General features: G+C 35.8%; 1 protein-coding gene across 1 annotated transcript in view; it reads right to left on the bottom strand.

Annotated features, from left to right (window-relative positions):
- The window catches only part of LOC137392939 (peroxisome assembly protein 26-like), a 28,156-nt gene extending 20,144 nt beyond the window's left edge, over window positions 1-8,012 (bottom strand). Inside the window, exon 1 of the mRNA XM_068079302.1 lies at window positions 7,785-8,012. Within this exon, the coding sequence (XP_067935403.1) occupies window positions 7,785-7,978 (194 nt within the window). The 5' untranslated portion in view covers window positions 7,979-8,012. The remainder of the gene's footprint in view (window positions 1-7,784) is intronic.
- Window positions 8,013-26,720: the final 18,708 nt, after the last annotated feature.

The raw sequence follows: 26,720 nt of genomic DNA, 5'->3' as shown, positions 1-26,720 counted from the left end.
AGAATGAAGGGAGCATTACGAGACAGCGCCAGATACCTTATTGGCCTAAAACCAAAGACAAGAAGAAGAAAACACGAAGAGATGAGTACAGATAGTGAACATACTGATGTTGAGGAAGACAACTTGGAAGGAGCTGCTGAGACTTCACAACAGGATCTTGAACCACAAAACTCACAGCAGACTATGCAGGATGCAGGAGGAAAAGGACAACCTAACATGAATGATGACATCACACCCAATCAAGAACAACTACCTCAAAGGAGTGACACACCCATACAGATGATAGTGAACTCTACTGGAGAAACTTTAATCTACAGACACAATTATCCCACAATCCCTGAGCACCAGACTCAAGATCTTTATACCCCAGGAACTTCGAAAGAGAGGAGTGACAGGATGCACACCCAAGTTCACCTGGAACCGCCATCAAGCTTTATAGAGCCCATAGATGAGATTAACCCTTACTCACGACACTCGAAACCACTGCAGATGCGGAGAAAGCTACATTTCCTGGACCAGCCATCACCACAGACTCAGGAGAGGACTTTGGAACCACCACTATTGACGATAGATGAGAGCAATCAACCAACAATAGGAGGATATTCTGAGACAGAGGAACACTCACCCAGTTACAGAGGAGCTAGCTATATAGATGAAAATACATTGCCAGAATGGAATGGAGGAAGACAACCCCCATCTTCAAGAGATGCTGAGATGGATTGCAGACCAAAGACGACGATGAGAAAGGAGCGATGGAACACAGACTCATCTTCTGATGAACACAGCCCACCCAACCATAGACGATATGCTGAAGAACTTACCTATCATGGACAGACGACTCCAAGATCTAGACACCAAAACGCACCCACTTATCAGCCGAGAGGACAACCTACAAGAGATCAAGGACAAATAATGGAGCAATTACATAGAGGATCACAACAGTTCAGAGAAATGGATGAAGCAAGCAGGACGCAAAACAATGGAGCTAAGTTGATGGATCAATGGGCTAGGACAGAAGCACAGAGGGAGCACAGGCTACCATATGAGGAATACAGAGACTGTAACAAATATACAGAGAAAGTGCATTCCAGATATGAAGCAGATAGTGAGGAAGAATCTACGACATACCAAGAGCGGAGAGAAAGCTCAATGTTAGCACAGCCAGGAAAGCGAGGACCAAAGGCTACAAAAGAGATGACACCATTGCCAGTGCAGTTGAGTACATCATATCCACAAAATATTCCATCATTTGATATGACAGGAGAAAGCAGGAGATATCTAGATGTAAGACAAATAATGGAGCCACGCAACAGTCATCAAGAACGGGGAGGAGATAAGACAACCCTAAAGATACATTGCCAGGAGACAGCAAGAGACAGACCATCTACTCACCAATGGATGGAGGCACATGAAAGAGCTACATGCAGAGAGCCTATTTACAAGGAAGGAAAGCAAATGCCAATGAGGAATATGCAACAAAAGGAGAGACGAGGAGATCCAGTTGTTGTAAGGAAAAAGAATGGAAAAAGGAGATACATAGTGTATGAGACCACCTCTGATGAAAGTTCCGACGAAGGCGAAGATATGCATTACACCTACAGCATGCAAGGTAAGCTACCGTATGAAAAATACAATGGCCATACTGATGATCCTAAATTACATTTACAGATGAAACAAGCAACAGAGGAGAAATCATGTTCATGTAGAGGGAGATCCAGAGGAGGTGGAGCAGAGGCTAATGACAGAGAGCTATACTATGACAGACAACACCGAAAGGAAATCAGACAGAATGGATACTATGACACAACAGCAATGCCAAAGAGGAGTAACAACTTCCAGAACGATGACATCAATAACAGCAGCAGGGGACAGGAAAACAAGAGAGAGAAAATACTATGGAGCCAGCCTCAACAAAGCCAGGAGTTTTGGATACCCCCAGATGAAGATGATGACTCCATAGAATCCCACAAACAACAACAAACTACTGCTAAATTGACGGAGAGCCAAGCCATTGACCAAACTAACAGATTGACCACTAACATAATTAACGTGGCCACAAGATTACCAGAGATAGAAAAATTCTCCAATAGCCCAAGCTCTGACCTAACGTTTAGTGAATGGCTAGATAGCTATGAGCTGAACTGCAGAGCTTTGAGTATTCCAAAAGAGAATTGGGGCAAGGTAGTGCCACTATACCTAACGGAAGGAGCAATGGTTATGTACCGCAGCCTTATAGATGCTCAGCCAGACTTAGGAGATGACTACGACAAACTCATAAAAATACTAGGAGAGGAATTCAATGCAGCGGATGGAGTGGCCACATCAGTTGACCTGAACACAAGAACTAAACAAGAATCAGAAAGTGTTGGAAAATTTTATGCAAGCATTACATCCATGGCCAGGAGACTTTTCCCTACTATGGCTAAAGATGCACTCGATCAGATTATTCTAGCCTCATTTGTGCGAGGTTTACCACTAAACTATAAAAAAGGGCTACTGAATAACCCTAGCATTAAAACAGCAGCACAAGCATTCAAAGCAGCACAGCGCATGGAGAGAACAAATCTGATGTTACTGAAGGACAGCATTCCAGAAATGGTGAATACAATTGGCAAGGATAAAGAAGAAGAGCTGGAAGCAATGAAGAGAAGCCTGAAGAACTTGGAAATGAGGCAAGCTGAGCTGCTCAACATGAACAGAGAAAAAGGCAATGACTACAGGAGATGGAATTACCAAGGACACCAACCGAATATACACAGTAGAAATTACTACAATTCTCAACCAAACTGGAGACAAAATTCTGACAAGGATAGACAACTCCAACGTAACAACAATGGCAATTGGAGATCAGCACAAGCTCACAACAGAAATTTCAACAATAATTCATACAACCACAGTAGAAGACCAAACTGGGACCGAAACAGCTACAAATACCACAACAACAACAACAGAAAGAACGACAGACCATGGCGACATGATAGAATGCAAGCTGCACAACAATATAATCAACAACATGAAGGACAAGAGTTTACCACTTATGGTAGACCGCAATGCAGAAACTATGGAGCCACTGGATATAAACACTATCAGTGCAATGAGATAAGGAAGCAACCACATTCACAAAAGGACAGGAAAATCAAGTTTCAAGATTCTGGACATGCATTAAAAACTATCCCCAGGCACACGGAAAGAAGAGGATTTATCAATACACTACGAGCAACTGCTCTAGATGGAATTAACACAATTAATGCAGGAAAACACAACACTAAACCCTTGGAAAATAACCCTCCGTGGACACCAGCTGCAAAAGTGATAAAAGATAGCCTAAGACAAGAAAACGACACATTCACGGATATGAAAGACATACAAGAAAAAGAAACTAATGCCAAGGATCTACCAGATATGTCAAAGAGAGTACAAAATGAACGCGCTGAACAAAACGAGGACAGGAATAACCCAAACAAACTACAGCACAAAGAAGATCAGGAGCTAACACGATTGGTAGAATGGGTTACAAGCGATGAAGCAAACTCGACCTATGATAAAATAAAAACCATGCAGAGCGGAAATAAAAGTGATTTAGACGTCAACACAAATAGCCTGAACACCCCGACAGCTACAATGGACTACTATGAAGAAGAGTTAATGAAAAGAATCGACGAAGCACTAGCCAGAGCACATAACACATGTAAAATGAGTATACAGTACAAGCAATATTATGATAGAAAAGACAGAGACATATCATTCAGACTTGGAGATCGTTGCTATCTATTTAGATCTAAACTTGCGAGGAATAGCAACGCAGCTCTGACAAGCCAATATAGTAATCCATATAGAATTGTGACATTGAATAACGGAATTGCAGGCATAGTTCCATGTACAGATCCGTACGCAGAGCCAAAACGAGTACCCATTCAACGATTAAAGCTAGATAGAAAAGAGTTCACACCGACTTGTGAAGATTATACGCGCGACAAAAACTTCAACAAGCTCGCAGAGGAAATGACCTCTACATATTATAGCTGTAATTGTGATGAATGTGACCGACTGGAGGATTGGGACGAACAGTGCTGGCCTACACCGAATGATAACTTGACATGCTACAACAATCCACGGCTATACAACAGCGATTCGTTTAAAATCACTGAGACTTTTGCTAATAATGACGGTGATCCAGATTACTACCCCTTACTATCAGAATATGATGGATTCCACTTCGTACAGAAAAATGATGCAGATACATATGAGAGAGAGGATTACGGCATATACAAACTGAGAAGTAGAGCGAAACAGAATAAGATGCCTGGCTATCTATATCTATTACAAAGACGAGGAATAAAGACGTAGCCGCTGACTACTATATATGTAAATATCCATCTACACTATCCGTAGCCTTGTTACTACTCGTTAGCAATAGACATGATACTGTACCTTAGACTTATACCTATATTTTGACTTAGGCAATAAGAACGACTTACACATACTATTTTATTATTCTTTATTTATGACTTACAAACCATGAAGCGTGCTAATGAATTGTGTTTTGGATTAAAAAAAATTTTTTTATCTTTTATTTTAAACGAACTTACAAACGATACTTATAAAATGCGTAATTATCAAGTTTAGCTTATAGATGTGTATAAAAGTTCGGTGTATACATAGAATTACAATTGATTGTTTTTATTTTTGTTGTTTGTTTATTTTTTTAGTACTTATCTAGAGAACCATTGACAACGATCCCTTCTCCTTTACTTTTCTGAAGACCTAGGAGACAAAGACCATGTGATTATTAGAACTTGATGAACACGGAGGATAACTACAATAAAGCGTTTGCTAGCTCCTGATCTACGTTACCGGATTTGACTGCCATTCCGTTGGTTGAACAATTTCATCTACAAAAGAAGGCTGATTGGAACATGAAGAAAACAGATGAATGGCAAGAGACTGGAGCAATACACCATTGACATAGTTGTTAACTAATAATCAAATGAAAGATAAGAAGAGAAGCAATTACCAACAGATGATATGGACTTAGACAAACCATTCTATCTTTATGGATTATGGCTAGATCTACATGTCATCATCAAATAGTGTATGTTCGCTGATGAATAGCCAAAAGATATGCTGGAATAACATTTTCAAGCACGAGGACGTGCTCACTTGTGGCTGGTAGTGTATGTCAGATATCAGTTCTGGAAGAAAACCAGGAGAACCTATTTTGTCAATGAAACCAGCAACTACTATGACCTATGAAGACAACAATACACGCAGAAAGGAAATTTAATCACCTATTCATCTTAGACACAACACAGACCACCCCAGGATGTCAGATGCTAGCTGGATGGGAAAACCACAAATCACTTTATCTCGCCATAATATATACATTTATTTATATGCTTATTCAGATTCAACACAGCTCATCAAAATATTGCATAAACATCGGAAAGAGATACGTGAGGGCTGAGCAGCCATCCAGTCCTATAGAGAGCCAGTATAGAGTAGAAGAGAGCCTCCATGCGTACATCCCCGAGCTACAATGAAAAGATTGCGTATGTTACATAAACAATAACTGCATGACTTGAGCTTACACTTTAATCTTTGTATTTTATGCTTTTTACTTTATGTTAGTTTTAAATTTTATGTTTTATGCTAATTTTTGTTTTATTATACACTAGCGATGTCAAAGCAGTCCTCAGAAACTATCAAACTCATAAAAAACAGTCCTTTCAACTACTTCTCCATGGGATTCCATTTAATCATGGAATTTCCCAAGTAGCTGGCTTCTAGCAGCAAGCAGAGCCTCAAAAAAATAAGCTTTACTAATTTTCACAGCTAGAATAAATTTTTTAAAAATATGACATTTATAGTAATGAAAAGAATGGAGCAAAATACATACTCCAGAATTTTTTTAGATTTTTAAAGCTAAAAACAAAAGAAATAGAGACACTTTTATAAATTCCACATTCAGAAAATTGGCTAAGTTTTTCAAACATCATGGGCTTTCCAGAAAGATGAGCTCACCCGCTCCACCACAGCTGATCTGTTGCGATATGCACAGTCAGCAATTGCACAAAGTTTGCAAATTGCTGACTAAAAGCCAATTAGAAGTTGTTATTCCCAGACAGCTGGTATATAAGGAGCCTCTGAAAGTGATTAAGGAAGGAAGGACAGGCCAGAGAGAGGCCACGCCGGATAGGCCAGAGAGAGCGGGCCAGGGAGGCCAAGTGGGTGATATTGTATACCCCTTTTTCAACTGTTGCCTCGAAGAGATAAAGCCATTTGGCTGAATACTACGATATTATTTGTACGTTTCTGAGGACACATTTTATCGCTCATTTTGACGAGATATACACTTATTATACTACGAACAACGAATTATTTGAATAAATTTCTTTATTCGTTTTATGCCCAAGTGAGGCTTGCTATTGATAAATATACTTTATATCGAAGCCTGAGATAGGCCAATCTATTATTGATACGACAACAATAATTGAGTTTGCAACCAGCACTTGAAATTGACGCCCTAGAGAGGCTATGTACTGATAAAACAACACTCATTCTACAGAGGAACATACATTGGTGCCCAAGCGAGGCAAGACAACTACTGAGCTGGCAGATAAGTATAAAATATTCAGGAGAAGACAACTTGTGTCAGAATTGAAGATACGGTAACAGAGCATACACAAAAATTCGCAGGATTGATTTGACAGTTGATTGATATAGAGAACATTTCTTTACCTGGCAGGAAGAGCCACTTTGCCAGTTCGAAAAAAATTTATTTGTTACGTGAGAAAAGCAGTCAGGAGTGCTACCTTACACAACATTATATAGAACCACACAAAAACACAATTGCATTTATAAGTTGTATTTTATTAAATTTTGAAACTTTCATTTAGTTTGAATAATTATATACATACATATTTGTAAAATATTATTAAATTTTCTCCAGTGACAAAGCTGTAGCTTTGCACCACACTACGAGTAATTTAGAAATACATTATATTTATACAAACAAAAATATATTTATATAATTTAGATATATTATTATTATTACATATTATTTATTTTATTATTTTAATTTTTTCTCACGTGACATATACCTACTGGGAAATCCACCACTTTAAAAAATGGGCAATGCGCCATTGGTCTATTTCATAGGTGGTGTGAAAATGACAAAAGTAGGTGTCAGCCAGTTCAAACATGCTGGCCAAATATAAAAAATCAAATATATAAATAAAAAACTACAAATGACAAACAATTTATTATATACACAATGTATTTAGACTGGCTTAAATTACTCTATTTCATTGGGTAAAAAACTCAGTCAATGACAACTACATTATCTGCCATTGCTTATAAGCTGTTTTAAATCTTAAGCAAATGTGTAGCATAAGAAGTAAGTAATGTTGGTAAACAATTTGTTTTAGCTATATCTCGAGCTATCAAATATTCGGATTATGCATTCGCGGCACATACACAGAAATAAACAAACACCTTCATTTAAGAGTTAGAATAGTAATTGTGTATGTTGACTGAAAATAAATTTTCTGTGCAAAAACTTTTTATTACCCGTGCGTCCACTTAGTAATAACATAAACTCTGGCTCATATATCTGTTCATTATTCAAGATTCGCAATTACGCTAATTAGACCCAAGCCAACCATTACTCTTTTTTTAATTTTAAACAATGGTGTTCGTTAAAAAATGAGTGGAAGTGTCTATTGTGAGCATGAATCAACACAGCATAAATGCATAGGCCACACAACCGGCGTTGTATCACTCACTGGTGATCAGAAGCTTGTTGCAGATCGACGGTAGAACTTAACACGTGCAAAGCTTTTTGACAGACGTCGATGCATGTCTCAAAATCTCTGCTAATCAAATGCAATGAAGCATCGTGTTTTTCCTTCACTAAATTTTGTTTCATTGGCATATTAATTAGGTTTCTGTCAGGATGTCGCCCTTCGATTGAAGACATAGTTCTCGAATTAGCATTGACATAGCCTTGTCGTGATTTGTGCATCCTCAACTTATGACAGTTCCCAAACGCCTCTTTCAGATGTCCGGCATGACACGTGCGTTCCTTGGTGGAAGTTTTGATAAATCGAAGGTCGCAAGTCTTTAGTGTTTGAGGTACAATGTCTTCCTGCTGTCTGCGGGCGTTTGGCAAATGCCTGCGGACATGTATTTACGCACTTATTTAGTTCAAGACTCACGAGAAAGAAAAAATCCGACTTAGTTGCTAAATATTTCTTGGTCATTTCTCAAAGTTCGATCAATTTTCTACAATGGAGCAATTTCTGCAAAATTTACCTTTGAGTGAGTAAAAGTGTGTTGTAAATATTTTGTGTCAGATGACTTTGTAGTTTACAATCGAAAACCTTGCTTCTTAGATTCTACGAATTAATAATACATGTATGGGCTTGCTAAAGATATAGCATGAACCAGCAGGTAACAAAAATCATGTCGTTTATTGAAGCCCAAAGGCTAATTTTTCCTAACAAAAATATTTCATGTAACTTAACTGTTTTGTGTCTCAAACAGTAACTTGTTTTTTTAATGGTTTGTCTTCTGTTGTGTACGCAGGCCTGCCAACCCTGGAGTGGGAAAAGGAGTGAGAGTCTATTATGGGGGCAATGAAAACGAGAGTATGTGATAAGTGGGGTAAATTTTCAAAACGTATGCAAACACCACAGCGAAAGACAATATAACTCCATATGGAAATCACATGTCGTGGAGGTTATTGATAGATGAGAATGCCACAAATATGTTTATACATAGTTGTTTATTAGTAGTAAGTATATGATTACTTGCAACTCACTGAACCTGTATACATTTATAATGAGATGAGATAGTATTATAGAGTATGAGTAAAGTAGTATAGTATGATAGATTATTTCAACAAACAAAGCGAGTAGCTATTCTCAATGTCATGAGAATATCCTCATTACCATGTGCATCAGTTTCTGATTGACCAAATGAGACTGAGTCCAATTCCTTATCATTTAATTATACTGCATCTGTAACCGTCTCTGGCACACTAATACTAGTTGCAGGTAAAGAATCAGTGGGAGATGCAGATTAAGATGTAGAATGTAGATGATTTAGAGATTGTTTTAGACTTTGTTGTTATTATTCCTTCAATTTGAAGTTGTATCTGCATCTGCTGTAGTAGCTGTAGCAGTAGCATCTGCACTTCTTGAAGTCGCAGTATAAGATGTTATTTTTTATCATTAGAAGCCTTAAATTTGAAATATTTCCTTACCATTTTTTCTGTATTGATTTAAATAAAATTGTCAGTAAAACTTGCCAGCATAGAAGGAACATGTGAATTGGGATGTGAGGAGATTCAATTCACTGTCAGTCTCACTCACGAGGAGGGAAGAATCAATGTGCACTTCCACTTCCCTTCAAGAATCAAGTGACGAATCAGAGATAATGTTTTATTCAGTGGCCAATTAAAACTCTTGATACAAACATAGTTAAATGAGAAATGTTAAATCGTTGACTAGCTACGAAGACTCAAGCAAAAACAAAACAAAAACAAGAAAGTTATTCAACCCCTCACAAAAGCCACACTACTTGAAGATTGGGGCAAAAAAAACAAGTTTGCTTGGGTAAAAGGGGCAATTACGTGACACAGGCGTGAGATGTGTGAGGCATGGGGCAATTGCATGTTTCTCATGCCCAATGCGTGAGAGTTGGCAGGCCTGTGTGTACCCATTAGATTGTTGGTTTTACCAGTGCATCATTTTGAAAGCAGCTCAAATATAGGAACATCTACCAAATTATTCTTGAATTTTTACCACCTCTAATGACACCATGTTGTATAGAAGTATCAGCAAAAGCAGATAGCATAATGGTGAAACGACTAAACACCGGAGACACATACGCAATATTACAACGAACATGACACCTAATACATTAGAGGACGAGCAATAAAGACAGTCATCATATACTCATTTGCAAGCAGCTTAGAAACCTCCTGTGGAAGTAACCCATGAGGAAAGGGACACCAATTGACCTGACAGAAAGCCATTAAAAGATTAGACCTGTACCAGACACGACAAGGACAATAGGAGTTAGTCATCATTTCTAATCATTACCCTCCCATGACGTACTTAAAGGTTGACTTGCAATAAAATTCACATTACAGTTATTTAGTATCAAAAGATTCGCCATGTCTTACTCTGTTGTGTTGTAGGTGCCAAATATGTGGGAATGTGATTAAAAGCTCTTGAAAGCTCAAAAACGAACAGAAAATCGCAGCCACACACGACCGCCCTAGTTTGGATTCGTTTTCCAAAGCGGCTAAAATGTGACGTATGTGTGCGAGATAGTTTATGTTTACACTTTCATGCATCTTTATTCGTCGAAATATTTTCACAAATATACTTCACGCTTGCAATAAAAACCATGTCTATTGTTCTTACGCGTCTATTTTATCGGCATTGTAATGCTGCAACTTTGAGCAGTGATATCTCAAAACCTAGCATAAAAATATGTTTAATTTTTTAAACTTAGCTTGAACGATTGCATATCATCCTCTGACAAACATGATGAGCTTTTTGGTCCGCTATGATGGTCGAAAAATGCTGTAGAAATTGTTCGCGCCATATGGCGGGAATTGTAAGTCACATGATCAGATAATGTTAGTTTCAGTTCAAGTTTGATCTATCGCAAATAACAGACACGCTTTCTCGTATTAAACTTGTTAATTTCAATTCGTCATAATGTCTAACGCGCCACATCGTGTTTGTGCAGCTGGCAAGCTGAGAAGCACCTTTTTTCTTGGCCAAGAGCAGAGAAACGACCAGACCATCACCGGGCGTGGAACAACTGGGTGAAGCTGGATGTGACAAACTTTATTTATTCGCCTGCTCACTCTTACCTTTGTTTTCGCCATTTCAAAGACCACATGTTTTCTAACCTGTTTGCATACTCCACATGTCACCAAAGCACGTGAGTAATTTATTTTATGAACTACTTGTATTAGTAGTAGTAACTCGGGTTATTTTCTAGTATTCTCCTAATACTACTGTATTAGTCTATATTTAATATTACAATATTAATGTCATTTAATTGTATTATTAATATGATATTATTAGTATTTTATTTTTTTAATTACGTGTATTATTCTTATTATAATAACAAAACTAATTCATACTGCATATCTATCTGTAAAACGTAATATATTAATCTATAATTGATAAAATAATGTTATAAGTTTCACGATTAATTTCGCCAAATTTCTTAACCCCACTCACTTATAGATATGTTATATAAAATAGTTGTCATTTTCTGGTATCATCGTTAATAGCATATTAGTATTATTAGATGATTATTATTAGTATTAGATGATGAAGAGTTTGTGCCAACCACTGAAGACTGGGAAGAGTTTGAGCGCTATGTTGGCCAGCGTCAAACGCTCTCCAATTACATGTAAGATAGAGCTGAACTTAACCAAAACTGGGGCCTACACTATGATGGATCAGAGCTGCGGTTTAATAGTCAGCAGCCATCTTGTCAAGGTAAAACTTTGAGTTTTTACTTCACAGCCTGACAAAAACCCAAATTTTTTAGTAGTTATCAATACATAAACATGAAGTTGCTGATCTAGCTAAATAATTCATTCAAATAATGGGAAAGTGATTGTTGGTCGTAACTTTTTTTACTTTGCTGTCAACGGAGACCACCAGCTCTAACGCCATGGAGCTGGAAGGCTTCAAGCGATGCCAGTCCGATCTAATTTCCCACGGCCTGAGAGTGAGGTCCATTACAACGGATGTTGTTACAAAGGTTGTGTGCATACCGCAAGCTTGTGTTTTGGCTTATGCCGCAAATTCGTCGCGGTGAGCGACGGCCTCTACCTGCCTGCTTGGTGTCTAAGATTCGGGCTCTTTTCCCACTAACGGATGATGAAGAAGAGTTTGCAGACTTGCAAACAAGATTTGCGGCATAAACCAAAACACAAGATTGCGGTATGCACACCTTTTCCAAGCATTTGGCGATGGCTCTCCAAATGGGAATAGATTATCTACCAAACAATTATTGAAAAACAGTATTTGCTGATCATCAAAATAATCTCGATCTTTATATAATAAAATCATAAAACTTATACACTCTCTACTGTAGTAAGTGTACAAGCCAAATATAACAATTCTCCTTGTGTTCCACGAGTTCAGAATATGTGTGTTCAACCGATGCATTAAATGCGTAACACAAGAATTGTAGATAATGCTTGACACATTAGCATAGCTTTGGTGTTGTTGGCATTAAGTGAAAATCCAACTCACTATGATATCACAGGTAATTATTCCACCCCAACTCAAGGGGTGCAGGCGCCGCAAGTTCGTCCACACCAGGATGCATACACAGGCATTCATGCTCCCCGCGGCCATGGAGACGATGCGCAAACTTAGCATCATGTCAGCACAAACATTCAGGAAAAGATGGCATGTCTTGACAGCGCTTGCAGACACACCACTCTGTAGCCGGTGGTATTAGCTCCTAAAAAAATGAACAGATATGTCTATGCAACCACAGCTAATACATCAGGTCGATGTTATCCAACAGCATATCAGTGCAGCACTAGATTTAAATATTAAAATTGTTAATGTTGTCATTCGAGAAAAATCTGTAATTATTTTTTCGCAATATGAGGCGATAATTATCATCATTAAAATCATATATATATATATATATAATAATATTCGTTCTATCACTTTCTAGCTAAAACTATTACTACTAGCTAGCTTGGCATATAAGAGCTGGTTAGTGGCGGTGCTTACTTGCTGGGTAGTTTGATTCTGTTGAGGATCTTCTTCAGATAGAGCATCAGGCTCGAAACGCCAGGGTCTTAACTCTTCAGAATTTGACATTTTTTATGATTGCAACTCAGACATGTACACGTATGTTGAATTGTCGGACGGAATGGCCAAGCTGAAACTGTAAAGTAGCGAGCATCTATATTTGATACAGGGTCTTAGGTAAAACCCGAAGTGTTTGTCATAAACTATTGTTACGATAAGTTTTATATTGAGCTTTTTATTGGCCTTTCAATTCACGCGAGAACATCACGTGACAAGACAATAACTAAACTCCGCAGATACGTCATCGAAATCAAGAGATTCCAATCTACGGCGGCTTTTCGTTTTTGAGCTTTTAAGAGCTTGTAATCACATTTCCACATATTTGGCACCTACAACACAACAGAGTAAGACATGGCAAATCTTTTGATACCAAATAACTGTAATGTGAATTTTGTTGCAAGTCAACCTTTAACCACCGTCAAGCTTGTACATAAGTTTGTTCACTTGTATTCCAATAAGTCTAACTACCCTATTTATCCAACTAACTACCATGTCATTGACCTTGTGGTCAATTGCTTTGTTGCCAGACATGCAGTGTGCTTGATAATTATCCATAGTCAAGTTAAAATTTTAGGCTATCAAAATTATTTGAAAATTCGAAGTATTGTTAAATAAGACTGCTTAGAGAGTAATTTTAAGAATAGCTAAAATATATCTAGCAGGGAATTGTCAATCTGACTGCACCATGTTAGCAAACAATAATTTGATCAAAATATTAATGATAAATAATGGATAAATTAATGAAACTTATCCTCACCACAGGCTGCACTTGGAAAAAAAAAAATTATTGAGAGCGCTAGCGACTTCAATACTGTCAAATTAATTACGCAGTACTGTGCAGGCTTGAGTGCAAGTTAATATTTAGTGAAACCTATACTTACGAAAGACTCTACATGTGAAGTTTTCTGTTACAAAACGTCTTTTAGCAAAATTTTGGCTTTGACTTATGAAAGATTTTTTTGGGTGCACAAGGCTAAAAAGCTTTTTGTACTTTGGCCTGTTTGTTAGTTTCGCGCCTTGACCCATTTGATTCTTGTGGGTACGAACACGCCTCCCGCATTTTCTTTTTCATATAAAAGTCAGTAACTGATCAGTGCTCAAGTTTTGTTCGTGATATCAGTTGAAGTTATCATTCATCGGATACATGGTAGAACAACATGTTTCTAGTAAGTCAAGTTTCTTTATGATCAGTTTTTCAATTTGACATGCGCTGATGTAAAATATTTCTACTTACATTTTCAAAAACATTTATTTTGAGCAAAATAAAACTAAACCAACAATACAACATCCCCCTCTTCTGACCACCACCTTCCAACGTCCCGTGGTCTTATCTTAGCTTTGTCTAGATGGTCAAAGGTAAACAAACAGCGGTCACAGTTTTATTAGTTATTAATCTGTTGTTTTTTCCGCTATGCACTTTTTCTATTTTTATGTAGTAATTAATATAATTCTAATTTTTTGCATTTCTAATTGAGCTTGCTTTTAAACGATATCATAAGTCTAGGTTGTTGACCATTGGTGAGGAGGTATCTGAGCAAACTCAGAGTTACAGAATCTCAGTAGGTATGACGTCTCCTAACTTTGCTGCTGCTCGCATCCAAAGAGCCTGCATTCGAATGCAGAACATAGGCCCTCATGATCATATTTACAATATCTTTGAAGTACATGAGGCCCTCATGAAAACATTTGTAATTTCATTGAGTAAGGCACACTGGCCCTCATGAGACTGGAATAATATCAAGTGAAAAAATAGGACCTCAGGAGTGCATTACTGTATATCCTTGCATGTAAGTAGATTCTAGAACGCAAAACTTAAGGGTCCGGCTTATATGCGCATAGCTGATTGGACGCAAACGAAAATACATTATGGTAACTTAATTTTAACAACTAAATCTCAAACGTTTATTAACTCAACTTTAATAATAAAAGTAAAACATAACAATAATGGTTACCACTATAATTAAATCCGCTAACAAATAAATTTTTATGGAGACAAGTATTCGGTAAATCAAATATTTGACATTGGCGCAGACAAGTTGTCGTAACATTTGATTAAATTAATTTGCATAAAACTGTACATCATCTATTGCCATAAAAGTGCCGCAAATGTGTCGCAGAATGAGTTCGAACACTTTTTTGTCCTCTTCGTACTAACATGGTGAGCAAGTTTATTGGAATATCGGAAAGCTGAATATTTTGCATAGCTGTAATACTTCTGATCATCGCGTAGAACAAATAGCTATAAAATGTGCTTTTGAAAATTCAAACTAAGGACAAAGTGAGATGCAAACATGTTTTTTTATTGGCTCAACGCAAACTGCAGATGATAGTTTCCTTTCGATTAAGCGGAGATGCGATAAGCTAATTATTCAACTACTCACCATTCAGAAAAGTTTTGTACTAAGCTCTTGAAAGCTGCTCCATTTCCGCAACCTTCTGCTCTGATAGATACATACAGCATGTTACGATTGGCTTATATGCGTTTTTTTTATAAATTATTTGAATTTAGAGCTGTTGTTATCCGGTCGGCTTATATGCGGGATAGGCTTATATGCTGGGATATACGGTAATTAGTATCAAGTGAGGAACATGTGACCCTATGGGTATATTGAGTAGTAGCAAGTGAGGAACAGGAGACCTAAGCAAGTGAGGAACAGGAGACCTAGTGACTAAATTTTGCAATATAAAATGAGGAACATATCTTATCTTGTTAGTCTTTCATCCTGATTATCTGTTATAATGTTACCCTGATAATTTGTTATCCAAATTGTTTATCCAGGGGATTTTTCATCCTGATAATCTTTGACATGGAGAATCCCTATCTTGATGATCTCTTCTTCTGGTAATCTTCCATCCTGATACTCTTTTACATGAATAATCTTGTACCCTGACAATACTTTATTCTGATAATACCTTATCTTAATAATACTCTATATTGAGAATAATTTATCAGGATAATCTTTTATCCTGATAATCGTTTGTTCAGATCTTTTATTCAAATAATATTTCATGCTGATAATATTTTATCCAGATACTCATTTTTCTAAATAAAATTTTATTCTGATGTTTCATCCTAGCAAATCTTTATTTTGATAATCCAAATATTATATATTTGGATAATTTTTCTCCAGATATACATGTATTTTACCATGAGATTATTTTTTTCTGATAATCATTAATCTACATGCTCGTTTATTCAGATTAACTAATATTCTGATAATCTTTTTCCTAGAGATTCTTATACCATGATAATTATTCATTCTGATAATCTAATATCCTCATGGTCTTTACTGATACATTATTTTGATAATTTTTATCTTGATAATCTATTATACAGATAATATTTAATCCTGTTAATGTTTTATTGTGGTAATCTTTTATCTTGTTAATATTTAATCTTGTTAATCCTTTATCCTGATAATGTTTATCCAGGTAATCTTAAATCATAAGAAAACTATCCAAATGATCTTGGTTCGTGATATCACATACTCCTGATAAACTTTATCTGGATAATAATGAAAGTGCTATCAGGATCAAGTATTATCAGAATTATTCTAATACTAGCTAATCCTAATAACAACCATTCTTAGTAATGCTTTATCCTCATACCTTATCTCCATATTTTATCATGATAATACTTCATATTAATGACACCTTATCCTGATAAAGCCTTGTTATGGTACTCCCTTATCCTGGTATTACTTTCTTGCAATAAAAATAGTTGCAGGTCAGAATACAAAGATGGTTTTTAGCATAAAAAATGTTCTTTGGCATGAGTACATAACTCCAAAAATACATTTGTCATCTGAAACGTAATGGAAAAATTGTCTATCTGTGAACTTGCAGACATCCTGGTGCATTATTGAATGTTAGGTAAATTACAATAAATCATAATAGCGTTAGTGCTTTATCATTAGCATCATTGTACTGTACTAGATGCTTCACTGATACCAATTTTTAATGAATTACCACAATTATCGCTCGTGTTTAAATCATTCAATCAATGCATCGTATAAAGCAATTTAATCGTCATTGAATTATTAATAGGGTGATACCTTGAGATACAATCGTCCTGTTTTTGAGATATGACATAAAACATTAGTTGTTCCCCAACACAACAAAAATTGAGATATGGTGGACGATAATTGTAGAGGTAAACACGAGGTAGCAGAATGTTTGCTCAGCTCTGATCTGCTCAGTTTGGTTGTTGATGTTGCGTTGTTCACACATGTCGTGTTATTCATTGTGTTTGTGCTTGTTTATATATACCTTATTTTATTATCAACCATGAGTTTCAAAGCTAAAGACAAAACTAGTGGAAAGAAAAAACCTAGGAAAATGGTCTTGATGTAAGCAAAACACAAAATTACCTCAGAGTATGAGGGTGGCTTTCATACTTGGCAAAGAAGTATGAAGTAATCTTTTTTACAATACTTACAATCATTAAGCAGAAGGGAGAGATCAGAAAGCTGCAACTTTCTGAAGGCATCACCATTATTTCCAAGCTACATCCAGAAAAACATCAAACCGAATTTGCCAGAAACTGGAACATAAAGCTTTGTAACGCATACTTCATTTGGAAAAAAGGCTTGTCACCGTCTAAAAATTGGTCCATTACAGTTGGTTGTACAGTCAGTTAGCCACAACGTATGGGTTGGTAGCTGTGTAAGAGTGTAAAAATGGGTGAAATGAAAAGAAATTATCTTTTTACCTCATTCCATCTGTCTTTAGATCTCCATCTCACTCTTTTTCAAAGACCTGAATACCCAAACCCAAGCGAATGACGGAGTGTTGTCATTGCTTAATTGATGGCAAATTAATAGAGTATGTGTTGTTTTTAATATCTATATATACTAGACCGGCACAAAAGAAGCTAACATTGTGCATCTAATCTGGATCAGTGTGCAGTACGCTTACTGCAGTTTATCATCTGACCCTTTCCTTTGGCACAAGAACCACATGGAGGCACCTCAGACGACTGGGCCTCTACAATAAAGGAGCGGAGTTGCCAAGTGATGACATGTTTCCGGCAATGCAGCAAATGTGAGAACAGTGGAGTCGCCATTTGAAGGCGACGTAGGAAGAAACCATAATTGAACCAGAAATTAGTGGTTAATATAATGCTTAGCGTTGATTACGAAACCTATTCAACTAGGAGTTGTAAGTGGAAGATTCTTACTGTTTTGGAACAGCAACAATTTGGTAAATGGATTTATCACTTACATATATTGCATTTGGAGTTGTCTACACATAATTTTTTGCAGCATGGAGTGCTGTTATATGGGATTACCTTCGAAGCTTGGCTAGCAAAATAAAAAGTATTTATCAGTTTGAAGAAAATTTTATTCGAAGGCATGCATTACACTGACCATGATTGGGCTATATGTAGATCAAGCATCTGCAGATGACTCAATGCTAACTGTATGTGTAGTTTGGTGGTGTACAGTTGTCTGATACAGCAGACATGTAGTATTCAATGTACTGGTATCTGGTATAGAATGATTATGTTTAGTACCAAGCTTTTTTGCAATGTAGAATGCTTTTCTAAATTAAGAGTAGGAGTCAACTGAAATGACATTTTCGCTGGTTGACATTATTGCTGGTTTTTAACATTTCTTATGATGAACTATATATTTTTAAAATGTACATCTAAGTAGTATCTTATTATCTTGTTTTTTTTTAGAAATTATATGAATACTGTTAACTGTTAACAATGCTCTTCATCAGACAGGTTTTGTCATCGGTGTTATAACTGTTCATATTGCCTTTAATTTTTGGATCAGTTTTTCTGAAAGCTTCTCATTTTATTCAGGTACTGCAAGTTTTTTTTCAGAAGAACAAAATGGTGGCGTTTTATTCTTTGTTATAGATAAACGGTGAAAGAGATAATAAACATTCTTCAACAAACAACAGCCAAAAGGAAAAAACTTATCTTAAGAGATAGGCATATAAAGCGAGTGGATCAAACTGTCTGTGGCATTTTTATGGCAGTGATAATTTCAAAAGTTGTCTTCTACCTATATAGCTGCATCCATGGGCTTGGCAAAAATATTATTTCTGACTTGTGACTGTACCAATAAAAACCCCCACTGGTTGTGTCCTATTTCTGGAAGTTCATAATACGCTTGAAGAGTATACCAAAGGCTCTCCGCATAGTGAAAGGCACAGAAAACAATACATCAGTTAACCTTGAAACACCATTGTCTTCAACAGGCAAGAGTGATAATTCTGTGCCAGGTATTATGCATAGATTGTCCAATCACAACCAACGGACTGCAATACATATTCTGGGACATATTGTCACTGCTTCAAATTTACTTGTATCTATTTAGGGATTGTGAACCAGCGGGCTTGTTAGACGTGTCAAGCCTATCAGAAATGAGTGGTCAAACCAATAAGAAATGGGTGTCTTGTCTTTTGTTTTTGGGTGATCAGAAAAGACAGTTTACATGTTTTAGTCTGGTGGCCACAGGGCATTTTTGTGTCGTTTTTTTGCCAAGGTGGCACGACAATGGGGTATAACGAATCTTAAATTTAATAGATAGAATAAAACATCTCCTAACCTTTTTACTATACCTACCAAAATTATTCTTGTCAAGCAGTGATTATTTGCCATTAAAAGATGGGTAGAAATACAAAAATGAGATTTCCCTTGCGCCATGCGCAATTAGCCAAATCAGCCAATCAGCTAGGTAAACATAAATCTATGCACTTGTTTAATACGGGGTGTATTTGCTTTCACCGATAACATTTGTGCTCTTAGTCTGTTTCCGCTGTTCCGTGTTAGAAACTGCCGTACACGCCGGTTAGTAGTAGCGCAAATTTAGTATCTTCTATTTAAATGGATTACCACAGCTAGCTATTATCGGTTACATAATTCATTATAATCAAGTTTTACATGCTAAGAAGCCAGCAAAGTTTTACTAACGGAAAAAAGCGATAATCCAAAGTTTTTATGAGATGTAGAGCACCATCTACAAACAGTCAGATCACAGCTCGCAGTGTTAGTCGTATGTAAATGCCACACTGAATGCTTGAGGAAGATTGCTAGTGAGTCGAAATAACAAAGAGCTTCTCAAGTTGCAAAGAATCTCAAACCCCTGAAAAAAATAAGGTGAGATGATAGCAAACTCATTTACTTAATATTTATGAATAATTAATCAAAGATTAAGTGCATTGCTTTATTGAAAATCTTGCGTTTCCTTCACTGTGTACTGTAGTCAGTTGGATCAATGAGTGATAGGTGTTGATTATAATGAATCAAACTCTCAAGTCAAACTTCTCAGTCCAGATTTTACATATTGGTTACAAACTATACAATAAACTACTCTCTGTCGTAGGTATTGTTGCTGTGTCTTTAGACACTCACTGTTTCATACACTCAATAGCTTAACTCAATTTGTTTAATTTTTAGGCTACAACGGTAGCACTGCATAACATTATAAGCTACTTATATTATTGGGCTTCATAAATAAGATACCTAGATTGGGTATTTTTTTAATAAATCAGTAATACTGGACTATTTGTAATATAGCATGCCTCTGCTGATTTTTATTAAGACTTAGCTCGCCTATTTACAAAATTGGAGACTGTATTGCTCTTTGAAACGTCAAACCAATATCAACACAAAGTGTAGTACCTTTATGCAAATGTATGATTGTTATTTAACTGATGGTTTGGTTAGTTTTAAGTTACTATATTGTGTCATGCAGAACTTATCAGTACTGTATTATTGTGTTATTACACTATATTCTATTGTATTATAATAGCTGTATTATGTTGTATTGAACTGTTTGAATTGTGTTATAGGATTGATATGTTGCATTATGTTGTGTGATATTATATATATTGATATATATTTTGTTGTATTTTAATCAATTGTATTATATTGTATTGTTATAGCGCTCACATATCAATTACAAATTCAATATCACGTTACAGAAGTATGCGATGTATGAGTTAACTAATTATTGTTGTGGTTAAAGCTAAAGGGGGTACATCTATTACTTTTATGTAGGGCTATGCACATCATGTTCAAATCAGTATTGTAGCTCTTCCTATTTTCAAGTTTTAAATTTATTGCTACATGCTTTGATAGATCGTTTTTCGGATAGGTTATGATCGATAAATATTGCACCATAAATGTATGTCAGCTCTTATATGTCTATATGATCATTTTGTATTTTGAACTCATTGTCTGTAATGGATGCGATTCTTTACATTGTAGTCGGCCCCCAGGGACTTGATATGACAAACATTTCTCGCCATCACCTTAGCCACTGACCTGCCAGAAACCCTCTTCATACTCGTTACATTGATACCTGTACAACTACTGATTGACAGGCTATACTGTATACCTCATTGGGTACACTGGTTGTGACGCAGACTAATTAACAAATCTAATGTAAACTTAATCTTTTAAATGAAATTATTATTATTAAAATTATTTCTTTTTTATTTAACTGACATCAATATGCGAAATTTCTGGCTTAGCTTTAGATTTATGGTACTGGTAGCATGTTAAAACCATGCCGTATTTTGAAACCATGTATGGTTGAAATGTTGGATGTAACCAGTATGATGGAATGTGTGGTGCAGTATGTTCGATGACAACCAACTTTCTGGATGATTAATTAATATCATGTCTTTGTATGGATACCTTAGTACTTATGATGACTAGTATGAAGACTATGGAGACTTATGAAGACTTAGTATGATTATTATATAGCGTGTTTACCAAAGTACATAGTCTGTTTATCATGATACATCAAAAACTGTTAATTGATTCTAGAAAGCATATTGCAAAGTATTTAATAAAACTATTACATAATTGTAATCTTAAAGCTCATCATCACCGTCTAATTGATTACCATCCTCAATCTCGTCAGTCATTTCATTACTGCACTCTACACAGCCGCATAGACTTGTGCAAACTCTTTTTGCATGAGCAACTGGTCTATTGGACAAGCTGCCTAGGAATAGCTCTTTGCTCATCAGGAAAGCATTGCCCAGAAATCTCATCATCGTCTTTACTCCAGACATGGTTTGTGGGATCTGGGGGCACCATTAATGGTTGAATTTTCCACTCCTGTATTGACCCTCATTAAATGCTGACGGAGAGAACCCTCTTGGTGGAAGGTTTTTTTTTCATAAGATGTCCTTGATGAGAACAACCTGTGTCTGGCGTCGGCTTCACTTGTAGAATCAGACTTGCCATAAAGATGCAGTGTTGAACGTGTTAGTGCGTTGAATAACCTTTTATCTATTAGAATGTGGTAGTTGATTATATTGAATTATGTAATCCATGACAGCTAGCTTTGGAAATCGGTATAATTAGTAAATTAAAGTTTTCGATTATTACTCCAAACGCCGGCGGTCGCTCGTTGAGACAGGAAACTGACTACAAACCTAATTAATATCGGGGTAATTTAATACCCCCGTACTACAACATGACGTAAATGTTGGTCTACGGCTCTGATTAGCTGGTCCGACTGACTGCACACGGCGTAAGAAAAAATTTATTTTTGTATAACTACTCACCATTTAATGGCAAATTACTCTTAGCTTATCAACTAAAATAGCGGTAGGAAACTAAATTAATAATGAATAAATTAGAAACATGTTAAAAGTGTCAAGCTACCATAGACCCCATCTTCTGCCACCTGTTGACACGATAATGCCCTGTGGCCACCAGACTATTTGGATCTGGGATGAACACATAATCAGAGAAATAAAAGGGTCTCTTGTACCTTCAGGTATACCAACATTTTTTATACACCTACCATGCATTTACTGGCCACGAAAATCTATTTCAGTTCATAAATATATATTAGGAAAACAATCAAGATAAAAAAAAACTACTGTCAATGACCATAATTTAAAATTTGAAGAATGAGGGCTCTCCAAGAAACACGTTTGCTTACACAAATTTGGCATTAAACCTCTTTGCAAACAATCTTATCTTTGAACAATCCTGCTCAGGAACAATGTCAGTTGTGGCTATTTCATCACAGAGTCTATCAGAGAGAGTTGGGAAATTATTTTGTTGCTTGACAAAAGATTGAAAGTTTGCTTTAGTAATCAGTTCTGGTTTTTCTACCAAATCTATTTATGGGATTCCAGTGTACCGCCTCTTGGCGACTAGCTGAAGGAGATGAAAATCCCCTAGTTTGCATTCATTTAATACCGTATCAAGGAGGGTACCGGCATCTGCAATACTGTAGACAGACCATTAGCTGAACAAGCCCATTGTATAGAATTTCGCTGTCGATGTCTAAACTGCAGTTGATGATCTTACGAGTTAGTCTGCGCCACTACATGCTGTTTCTTCCTTACAATGTCATTTTCATTTTTCTAAAAAACAAAATTATCTTTGATCAATTTCGTTATCGATATCATATTGATTGATTTTTGGTAGGATGAAATTTATGAAAACATTTTTTAAATTTATTACTATGCGATGATCTGTTTGTATGCTGTATTTTACATCGTGTTTTGATGTTGATAAGATTGAAAAGATGAGCCTTAAATAAATCTGGTTGTTTTAACTGCACATTGAATGAATTACTAGCCAATATCGAGCACAATAAAAACTTTATCACAGAACAGCTTTGAGCAGAAATACACATAATTACCTTCATTTGGTTTGGGTAAGGAAGAAGTTTCTGCTAATCTTTATTTTCTTATCTTCTGCAGTTTAGCAACTACTTTGATGCCTACAAAGATTGAATAAATTCATTTACGCACTCCTCACTCAATTAAAAATATCACATGAGTAAGATATGTTATTATAAGACATAGCGATGCATTGCGCGGCACACTTCTACACATGTTTTCTGGAGGATGTTTGACCATTTATAAAAGCTCGTTTTGGTATTGATCTGTGGTTAGCTATATTTTTATTCACAATACAAACCATAACTAAGTTTATCATATTTTAATATTATATTCCCATGTTGATAAATATTTGATGCGTATATTGAAAGATTAACATATCAATTTACTTGTAGTGATAGTGGTGAAACAATTGATGTTGGCACATTAAAAACATTATTTTGAGCTAGTTATACCGATTGAAAATATGTAAATGCATGGCTTACTTATATTAAACTGACAAATAGTAGCAAAATGCTTGTTATTGGTGGTTTTGGACGGTTTAAAACTGCCACAGCTACCATCATGCTAACATGAATTGGTGAATTCTGTTCATACAATAACCAAACCTGTTTATTATTTTACAAAACTAATGTTTACTCGGAGCTATTTAGATTTTTATATCATTACCATGTAACTTAGTTATGATTTTTATACCATTACCATATAACTTCGTTATGATTTTTGTGTCAGGAATAACAGTAAGATGACAAAACAAAATTAACAGACAACAGAACATTCATAAATTCTCAACACCATCTTTGAGAAAACAAATATACGAATGTGACGTGTGGTGCATCGCTGTTTCATCGTAAACATTTGTACCCATGTTTAAGATTTGTTATGGAATAACCATAATTTTCATGGAGACAATATGATTGTTTTTCACAGTGGAAAAAAGATTGCTGCATTAGTATTATCAATGTTATCTCATAACTTTTTCCTTCAGAAAAACGGGCAAAATGTATATAATATCCTTAAATGTGGAACCTTCAATGTTTATAAAGAGCTACTACTAAGACAGGAAATCGAACATGAAATGCAGGTAAAAAACACCAGAAACTACTGAGAATGACGACCACTCTATTGTCTAACTACATTTGCATGTTGAAATGTTAAATGCGCTCATGTTTCTCTACTTGTGCTTAGTACATATTATGCAGGCAGCGGAAATAGATCACACATAAAAAAGTTTTGAAATGTAGTGAACACAAGACTTTCAAGCGCTGAAGCGTTGAATACAATACTTCCAAGTTGATACCATAATGGAGGAGTTTGAAAGTAACATAAAGACATAACTCAAAACAAATTAGACTTGAGTAAGCTTTACCGGTAGAAAAGGCCCGTTATTTCATAAAAGCTTCATTCAGAGAGGTATTAAAAGTGGAGACATTCTGCGGCTCATCATGAACTTTCTGAAAAATATGATATACTTATTACCCTTTGGCAAGTGTTGAAAAGAGCAATATAAATGCACAGCTTTGAAACTGTAAATAAAAACCCTGAACATTTTTCACTATGGTGAAATAGACTTGCATATGCTATTTAGGCTTGTGTAACTTTTATTAACTTAATTAAAATTTTTACTCTGTCATATTTATTTCCAGGAGTTTTCTTCTCTGAAAACATAATGAAATAACAGTTATCGGTAACAGGCAGAACAAAGTTTTTATTCTTTATTGTGTTTACTATTCATTGTGTCTCATGCAGGTGTAAGTTTTGATGATTGAGCATGACATCAGCTACCTACTCCGTTATGTCTATAGCAATGAATGTACAATATAAATACGTATTGCATGGCTGAGAATATATGTACCTTCTAAAATTGTACACTATCTAAAGCCTAACATAAAAATCAAGTCAACTGATAACACATGATTTATACTCTTAGTCGTTACTGAGTCTTATGCAGTTGCACTAAAAATTACATACCTGAATCTGATCATCACCCTCAAGCCAATTGTCTCGATTTTCTGTACAAACATTTCCAATTCCTTTGGCTCCATTTCAAAAACTGCATCTTTGCAGTTATATTCTTCTAAAAATAGCAAAATAAACTTTTGTGTTACGCCACACCATTGTTTGCTCTTATGCATCTTATCGCAATCTGCAAGATTGATATCATTCAACTTTACCTATATGTATATAGAATAAAATATCTTGTAGATTTGGTTTTCAGTGTTTGTAAAATGACTTATGTTGAGGGTCCTGATTTACCATTACTTCACTCTAATTCAAATTTTAACCTAAAGCTATGTTTAAGTAACCCCAGTCTTTCTTTTCTTTTAGCCTGTTTTGTCTTATCACTGTGTGTTGTAAATTGTCACAATTAGGTGCTTCATTAAAAGCTTTTAACATTTCCGTTAGCAGCAAAAGCAACATCATAGGTAATAAGTTATGTAGACGTAGCAACATGTTAAAAACATAAAACGATGAGTTATTTTTTGATAATACTAATTTAGTTAGAAGTATTGATTATGCTATTGATCTGAGAAGGAAACCCTTATACAAAATTAAAAAGAGAGTGTGAGGTTACCTTCTAACATAACCGTAAGAGTCTCTTGCTTAAACCTTCTGTTTTTAAAAAAGACTTCTTTAACAAACAATCTGGAAATCACCAGGTACAAAAAGGATCACTCAGTAGTGTTTGTATAAGATAATACGGTAGATAAGATTTTTACTAGAACAATACACATGTACATGTATATAGACATTGTTTATCGGTTGGGATTTTTCTATCAAAAGGCAAGTTCGCTGAGCTCTTCATTGGTCAACTAAATATAGTTTTTGGATTGGTTAATTGCTTTGTTTATAATCATTGAAGTTCACGTGCGTGACCAAACCTATATGGCTTCGGCGGTTGCTAAGCAACAATACAACTGCTCACTACTACCTCTTCAAGTAACTAACTCACGCAGTAACTTTGCTTGTAATGAAAGCAACATGACATAACAAGCACTCAAGGAGTGAATACCTTGATGCACTGTCCCTCAACCAAAGATATATATGTTTTATATGTTTTAGTATTCACCACTAATAAGTTCTGTTGTATTTAACCAAAGGCTCTACTATTTAGTAAATATAACTCCTTGGAATGCACAGAGATGCATGTCAATTTTTTTATAGCAGAGATGTTTAGTAGCTTTTATATTCAAATTTAGAGGAAGTTCAACCAAGAAAAGAGTCCTTCTCTTT

The sequence above is a fragment of the Watersipora subatra genome, chromosome 4, assembly GCF_963576615.1.
Source record: "Watersipora subatra chromosome 4, tzWatSuba1.1, whole genome shotgun sequence".
NCBI lineage: Eukaryota > Metazoa > Bryozoa > Gymnolaemata > Cheilostomatida > Watersiporidae > Watersipora > Watersipora subatra.
The sequence above is the reverse complement of the archived record's forward strand: the minus strand, read 5'-3'. Positions and strand labels throughout refer to the sequence as shown.